The sequence below is a fragment of the Erpetoichthys calabaricus genome, chromosome 13 (assembly GCF_900747795.2).
Source record: "Erpetoichthys calabaricus chromosome 13, fErpCal1.3, whole genome shotgun sequence".
Classification (NCBI taxonomy): Eukaryota; Metazoa; Chordata; class Cladistia; order Polypteriformes; family Polypteridae; genus Erpetoichthys; species Erpetoichthys calabaricus.
The window spans coordinates 4,875,274-4,883,672 of NC_041406.2; the positions used below are offsets into that span (position 1 = coordinate 4,875,274).

The following is an 8,399-nucleotide window of genomic DNA, read 5'->3' on the forward strand; positions in this document are numbered from 1 at the left end:
AATGTGACTCATTTGGGACTCCATGAGCAACACAAAGTCAGCGGTACCCAAGGATTTGCCAAAGAGACACAGTACTGAATGAGTCCAGTCTTCATCTCAGCTCAGTGGATTGTGTCCATGTCTCACAAACAGGAAGCATCAGGACCCTAAAGACTTGGACCTTCATCCTTTTGCATAGATATCGGAAGCGCCACACACTCCTTTCCAGCGACCTCATGACCCCCCCATGCTCTTCCAATCTCTGACTTCATAGGAAGAATCACCAGAGACATGAATGTCACTGCTGAGGTAAGTAAACCTCTCGATGAGGTCGACACTCACTCCGCAGACAGACACACTGCTGAGGGCTGTGCCCGAGTGGTCATTAAAGGCCTGGATGTTAGTTTTTATCAGGACACTCGAAGGCCCAGACACTCAGACCCCTCACTCAGTCTCTCGAGAGCCCCTATCAGAGCCTCCATTGACTGCATGAATGCCTGTGTCCCTTTTGGGTGATTGTGTTGTAGGATAGGCTCAAGTTCTGTGTGACATTTTTGATGTTAACCCTTTGGCTTGACGCTGGTACAGGCAGACATATGCAACCAAATATGAAGTACCTGTAGTTTTGACTTGAATTTAGTTGAAAACATTCTGTTCCAATACTTTTTCTCACTTGAAAAACTGGGTGGCTTGATACACAATGTGCTCTGTTCTATGATGTTTAACAATCTCGAGATGTCAATTAAACTCCGATCTCTCTTCACATATTCATATTTTGACCTCGCACACAAAAGTCTACAATGAAACAGCAAAATGCTATTTCAATTCCGTTGGAGGGGACTGTGTCAGCAAAAAGAAAAGGGCTTGCAGCAATGGGCTTAAACAAAAGCAACGGGTGACGTGGTTAAAACAAAAATCTACCGCCACTACGGCCACCTGAGCTTGACGCCACTTACTTTCTTTAAAAAGAAATCCTACCGGATGAAATTTAGTGATGTTAATGGAAGTTTTCAAAACTTTTGATATTCTAAGCACCAAAACTGATAATAAACGAAATATCACATTCCAGAAATTCCCAACAAGCCAGTCCACAGCTGTTTGGAGTTCATCACTCACCCCCCAGGTCTGATGATTTTCTTTTTTTTTTTTTTTATTCCCCCCAATAGCCTTGGCAGGGGTGCTGAACCACACGGCTCAAGTCGATATGTGGCTTCCTGTTATTGCCATTCTTTTAATCTGCCTCTTCCAAAGAGCTCTCCTGCTCATTAAGAGAACACTTCCTGCACAGAACAGGCGGCACCCTGAGAATAAATATAATGCTATTAATAATAGAAATCACTTTTATTTCAGGAGAACACTGAATTCAATAACTGCAAAACAAAGGTAAATTATTTGAAAAAGCACAATAAGCGGCTGAACTATCCTCACAATGACGGCTGTAGTGCGTTTCAAGCCTCCTCTTCCTCCTCCACATGCCCACATGCACATTAAAAAGACTTTTATAGAAACAAACGGTGAGAACATTTTTCAAAAACTTGGGACAATCAGGCACATCCTATTTTAAACCCAGTTCCATTACTAATATTAAATATGGTATTATATTATTTATTAAATCAGGCTTTTGCAAGAGTGGCCCTGCTGAACTCAGGCAGCACAGCTGCTGATCCACGCTTGACATGCATTTCATGTTTAAAATATCAACTGGGCAGCCAAGTGGTGAAATCCTGGAGGGTAAGGTTTACTGGTTCAGTTCCAGTCATTTAACTCTGCCAAGACTCAAAGAATGTGTTTACACTCACCGGCCACTTTATTAGGTACACCTGCTCAACTGCTTGTTAATGCCAATATCTAACCAGCCAATCACATAGCAGCAACTCAATGCATTTCGGCCCGCAGACATTGACAAGACCACCTGCTGAAGTTCAAACCGCCCATCAGTATGGGGAAGAAAGAGGATTGAAGGGACTTTGAACGTGGCATGGTTGTTGGTGGAAGGTGGGCTAGTCTGAGAATTTCAGAAAATGTTGAACTACCGTGATTCTCACGCACAACCATTTCTAGGGTTTACAGAGAATGGTCTGAAAAATGAAAATCATCCAGTGAGCGGCACTTCTCTGTTGATGCCAGAGGTCAAAGGAGAATGGCCAGACTGGTTTGACTTGATAGAAAGGCAACAGTAACTCAGATAAGCACTCGTTACAACCGAGGTGTGCAGAAGAGCATCTCTGAATGCACAACACATGAACCTTGAAGCAGGTGGGCTACAGCAGCAGAAGATCACGCCGGGCACCACGCCTGTCAGCTAAGATCAAGCAGCTGAGGCTACAATTCACAAAAACTGGACAACAGAAGATTGGAAAAATGTCTGGTCTGAAAAGTCTCGATTTCTGCAGTAACATTCAGATGGTCGGGTCAGAATTTGGCGTCAATAACATGAAAGCATGGATCCATCCTGCCTTGTATCAACAGTTCAGGCTGGCGGTAATGGTGTTGTAATGGTGTGGGGGTATTTTCTTGGCACACTTTGGGCCCCTTAGTACCAATTGAGCATCGTTTAAATGCTACAGTTTACTGGAGTATTGTCGCTGACCATGTGTCTTTCAGATGGCCGTCTCCTCTATTGCGAGGCCTTGCAGCAAAGGTAAGCAGAGGAGACGTCATTTATAAAGTGCTGCATCGGGGATTCAGTTTTAAAAGGGCAGTTTTCCTGCCTTGGAGTTTTAACCTCGTTTTTATGGATTTATTCTGTATTTTTAACCGTCAATTTCACTTGGATGTTTTATGGATTTATTTATTAATAATGGATGGAGCACTGCACTATTCATATGGACACTGCTTTGTTATGGATGGTTTTAATGAAAGCACTGATAAACGTATGCACCTACCCCTTGCTTTGTGTGAGTGTCCTCATTGGCCTGGCTCATCCCTCGGTTATCGGCGGTAGCGGGTTCAAGAGGCATCCGTAAGGACTCGGAAGCGTGGAGTCGCCCCGCACCGTTACATGTGCCATTTCCTACTTGAAGGCAGTGAATATTTATGAGATCAAAGAATTTGCATTTTATACAGGGGTGGGCAAAAGTAGGTTTACTATTGTGCACACATGAAACAGTTTATTCTTGTATTGTTTATTATATTTATATTATTAAAGTGTGCATCAGTGTAGCAAGTAAGATTACAAGAATGTGCAAATCACAAAGTCTGCCAATTTGGGCATTTACTTTCTGTACTTTTTTCGGTCCTGTTTAGCCTATATACATCGGACTTCCAATACAACTCCTGCCACGTGCAAAAGTTCGCTGACGACACTGCTATCGTGGGCTGCATCAGGACTGGGCAGGAAGAGGAGTATAGGAATCAAGAACTTTGTTAAATGGTGGGACTCAAACCACCTACAACTGAACACCAGCAAAACCAAGGAGCTGGTGGTGGATTTTAGGAGGCCCAGACCACTCACGGACCCCGTGATCATTAGAGGTGACTGTGTGCAGATGGTGCAGACCTATAAATACCTGGGAGTGCAGCTGGATGAAAAACTGGACTGCCAATACTGATGATCTGTGCAAGAGAGGACAGAGCTGACTTTACTTCCTTAGAAGACTGGCGTCCTTCAACATCTGCAATAAGATGCTGCAGATGTTCTATCAGACGGTTGTGGCGAGTGCCCTCTTCTATGCGGTGGTGTGCTGGGGAGGCAGCATGAAGAAGAGACACGCCTCACACCTGGACAAACTGGCAAGGAAGACAGGCTCTATTGTAGGCACGGAGCTGGACAGTTTGACATCCGTGGCAGAGCGACGGGCGCTGAGCAGACCCCTGTCAATTATGGAGAATCCACTGCATCCACTGAACAGGATCATCTCCAGACAGAGGAGCAGCTTCAGCGACAGACTGCTGTCACCGTCCTGCTCCACTAACAGACCGAGGAGATCGTTCCTCCATCACACTACACTATGCGACTCTTCAATTCCTCCGGGGGCGGGGAGGATGGGGTAAACGTTAACTTATTGTCTGTTATACCGGCATTGTTATCACTCTTTAATTTAATATTGTTTTTATCAGTGTGCTGCTTCTGGAGTATGGGAATTTCCCCTTGGGGATTAATAAAGTATCTATCTATCTATCTATCTATCTATCTATCTATCTATCTATCTATCTATCTATCTATCTATCTATCTATCTATCTATCTATCTATCTATCTATCTATCTATCTATCTATCTATCTATCTATCTATCTATCTATCATTTACAGTGCACTGTGCCATTGTAACAGTCTTTTGAGTTAAGTTAATAAAGTTATTGTAATAATCATAACCTGCATGTCTTTTTCCATACAAGCAACTATAAATCTACTTTTGCCCACCCCAGTTTTTGTAATTAATTTATTCCCCTTTACAGAGATCTGTCTTCTCTTTGACATTAAACAGCCTTGTCAAAAAAGTCAAATTCAATCCACTGGGATTCAGTGTTGTAGAACACTAAACTGAGAAAGCTTCCAAGGGGGTGAAGACTTTTTGCAGGCACTGAAAAGGCAGTTAGTACCAATCTGTGAAATACAAAATCGGCCTCAATCATTAATTAAAAAGTTACATTTGAACTGTTGAAAGGAAGTAGAAGACTTTCGTTTCTTCTTTTGACTTTATTCGGACATATAAAAACAGAATATGTTTCTGAGGCTTGACAATCCAGGAAGAAGTTTCATCTTCTGGTGTCTGAGTAATTTACATAGAAATGTCCGTTGCTAGATTTAATATTATTTTCCTGCAAAATAGTCGCAATATAAAAAAAAGTGAGTGAAGGGCTTTCAAAAGAGGCAAAATTTAGACTTATGCTAGTTTTGCCATGATATTTATTCCTGCACAGTGTGAAGACAGTAATTGACAGAAGTGGAGGCGATCCGACAGGCTCCTTGCGTTTCAAGAAACCTGGCAAGCGGCTCACAGTGGCAGGGGCTTCAGGGTCTGATTCTACAAGATGTTTCTCAAGAATATGTGATAGAAGGTTCAGTGAATTGAAACATCTCATCATCATACAGGTCTTCTGGCAGATTTTCTTCTCCATCTTTGAAATAAGTTGGAAAAGGGGGATTCTGATTGTTTTCAGTGCGTGTAGGCAGCCTTGTATCTGTGACCTAGAAGAAAAAAAAAAAAGGATAGTGAACAATGAGAGATAATGAATCAGCCTGTCCTCTACGACCAAATGGGACCTTCCAGCATTATAAATCATTGCTGTTAAAACTTACCACACAGTTTTTATTTTTTTTCAATAATTTTTAGAAGTAAAGTCTAGGCCGCAGTGTGATACAGTGATTAGCGCCAGCTACCTCTTGAATCCAGCAGGCTGAATCCCAGGCCCACATTCTCTCTTGGTCTGCATGAGGATTCCTCCAAGTTAGGTTTATTGAAAACTCTAAAGTGACCCCAACGTGTGGGAGTGAATACAGGTTAGTGTACTGCATTGACAGCCACCCCATCAGAGTGTGCCCAAGCCTTGCACCCTCTTCTGCTGGGACGGACTCTGCACAACTGACCATACATTGGAAAATTTGAACAATTGTGATAAGAACACGACTTTTAGTCCAACAATCTCGTCCATCCTATTCACCTAGACTGCCCAAAACAACACAAAGTCGAGTTTTGAAGGCCCCCCAAAGTTGTGCTCTCCACCACGCTACTTGGTCACATATTCTATGTGCCTGTGTTCCTTTGTATGAAGAAAAGTTTCTAACAAGTGTACAAAATCTATCCTCTTTAGACAAGTCAGAATTTTCTGCCTTCTTTTTTTCTATTTCTTGTATGTGTTTGAGGGTGCTTGTTGTTGTTGGTTATACTTGACAACTTTAGACCTCTTTATAATATGCCTTTTTAACACTAGAATTACCAATGCCTACGAAAAAATTTGTAAATCCAGTCCACCTTAAATCACGCCACACCTCTCCGTCAGATGTCTTTTGCCTTGTAAATGTGTTGATAAGCCCAAGCAGCCTGCTATACCTGCCCCAGCAACACAGAGAGGGCCCAGCTCAAACTTTGATTATCTTCTCTTGGAGTGAAGTGCTGGGGTTTCAGAGGGGAAGGATGCTCCTTGGGTGTGTGGGAACTGTTAACATTTGAATTTGATGATTGCATATAGTGTGGAACTGGAGTATAAAAGAAACACCACACCAGAATGGGCAAGATTGAAGAAAATAAAAACACAGTCACTGATTACAACCGCAAGAAGGCATGCGAATGAATATGAATAATATGAATAATGTTGCATCAGTGCCACAATGTTTTCCAAAATGTACCATACAGGTCATAAAATAAATAATTCCAAATATCATATATACCTATGTCTCTGTTTTTTGTCAGTGTAGCTTTGACATCACGGACCATTAGGTGCATATTAATTCAGCGCAAGCAGGAACACTCGATAAAACTGAATAAAAAAAAATTCAAGTGACAATGAGATACCAAAAAGGCCAATTCACCAGCGTTTGTGTGTCAGCTTTTATCCCTCCAGATCAGAGAATTTCCAGTTCTATTGTCTCAAAATACCAGTCACATGTACAGTTATTCCCAGTTTCGAATAAAAACTAACAGCGTCAGATCTGAGGTGCGGTGGGAGGGAAGGGGCTATGAGTGTTGTATTATGACCGTGACAGAGAATAAAAGTGAAAAAAAAAATGCTAACTTTTACAAGTACTATAAATGTACACCGGCTGTTACAGACGCAAATCAAATGTATGTTTTTATTGTATAATATTAACAATAACAGCAGCTCACTACTCAAAATGGTAAATATGCGAGACACCCAGGAACGATCCTGTGACCTCTGGATTATAAATCAGCAGTTCTTACCATTGCACCATGGAAGCTATCGTATTGCATTTGGCACCTTTTGTTAAAGTGTTTATTTGATATTTGGCCTCCAGCCTTCACACATTATACAGTTCATGTCTACATTTTGTCATTTATTACTAAAACATGAAAAATGTTTCTGTTTTAACGATGTGTTAAATTGTTGTGTTAGATTGTTGTAGACACGGAACACACAAGAAGTGCATGTGTTCCAAATAACGATCTATTATTTCCCCTCTAAGACTCCAGCAATTCACTCCTTGATAATCCAGGCTTGAGCTGGGCCCTTTCTGCATTGCTTCTGGTATATCAGGCTGCTTGGGCTTATGAAGACATTTACAAGACAAAAGACGCTGACAGAGAGGTGCAAAGGGATTTAAGGTGGGCCAGATTTACGAGTTTTTTCGTAGGCTTTGGTAATTCTAGTGTTAAACTACTTTTCTGGAATGTTGCTTATCAGTAATTACATGACTATTGAAATAAACATTCTATCAAGTTTTAGAAAAAAATCATAGTACAGAAACTGTACTGGTTAAAGTAGTAAAGGACTTGCAGGTTAATGCGGACAGATGCCACATACTTGTTGTTGTTCTACTACGCCTGAGTGAAATACTTGACAATACAGACCTCTGTATTCTTACAAATCGTGTTAGTCAATGGTTGAATCTGTTGGGCAGTGTCTTAAATTGGTTTCAGTCTTATTTAGCAGGAAGAAAATTCTATGTTAGTTGCGGTGAATGTAGCACAGAGAACCATGATATTGTATGTGGTGTACCTCCAGGATCTATTCTGGGCCTGTTATTATTTTCAATCTATATATTCCCATTAGGCCGGATTATTATACTATAAATAAATGTGATCCCTTAGAATTAAAAATGTCAAGTTGGAAGGAAAGAAATTAGGGTGTAATCATAGACAGTGACCTAAACTTTAAATCATGTGTTAACCATTAGAACAATCTTGATGAGAACAGGCCATTCAGCCCAACAAAGCTCGCCAGTCCAATCCACTTATTTCTTCCAAAAAAACATCAAGTCGAGTTTTGAAAGTCCCTAAAGTCTTACTGTCTGCCACATTACTTGGTTGCTTACTTCAAGTGTCTATTGTTCTTTGTGTAAAGAAAAACTTCCTAATACTTGTATGGAATTTACCCTTAACAAGTTTCCAACTGTGTCCACCATGTTCTTAATGAACTCATTTTAAAATAATAGTCTCAATTCACTGGACTAATTCTCTTCATAATTCTTCAATCATGTCACCTCTTAATCTTAATATTCTTTTGCTTATTATTCTTTTTCTATATCACTAAGACTGCATATTTCCATTCAGAGAACATTGCTAAGGCATTTTCAGCTAGTTTTTGCAACAGCAGTGAGGACCAATCAAAAACAAGCCTGTGGATAAAGTGCTAGTCCGGCTCATAACAAATATATAACACAGATTTGGGTATTTGTTGTTCTTCTGAGGTTCACTGGCTCCACCACAAGAACTAGGGTTTAGTTTGCTTAATTTTCCAAGATGGCTTCAAGGATATTTATCTCTTCCCAAGTGTTGTGTGATGCCATTAATGCAAGCCTGCT

At 40.9% G+C, this 8,399-nt stretch overlaps 1 protein-coding gene across 1 annotated transcript in view; it reads right to left on the reverse strand.

Annotated features, from left to right (window-relative positions):
* Positions 1-4,809: 4,809 nt before the first annotated feature.
* Positions 4,810-8,399, reverse strand: part of mrpl3 (mitochondrial ribosomal protein L3) — a 145,480-nt gene continuing 141,890 nt past the window's right edge. The window contains exon 10 of the mRNA XM_028817903.2: positions 4,810-5,108. Coding sequence (XP_028673736.2) covers positions 4,959-5,108 — 150 coding nt within the window. The 3' untranslated portion in view covers positions 4,810-4,958. The remainder of the gene's footprint in view (positions 5,109-8,399) is intronic.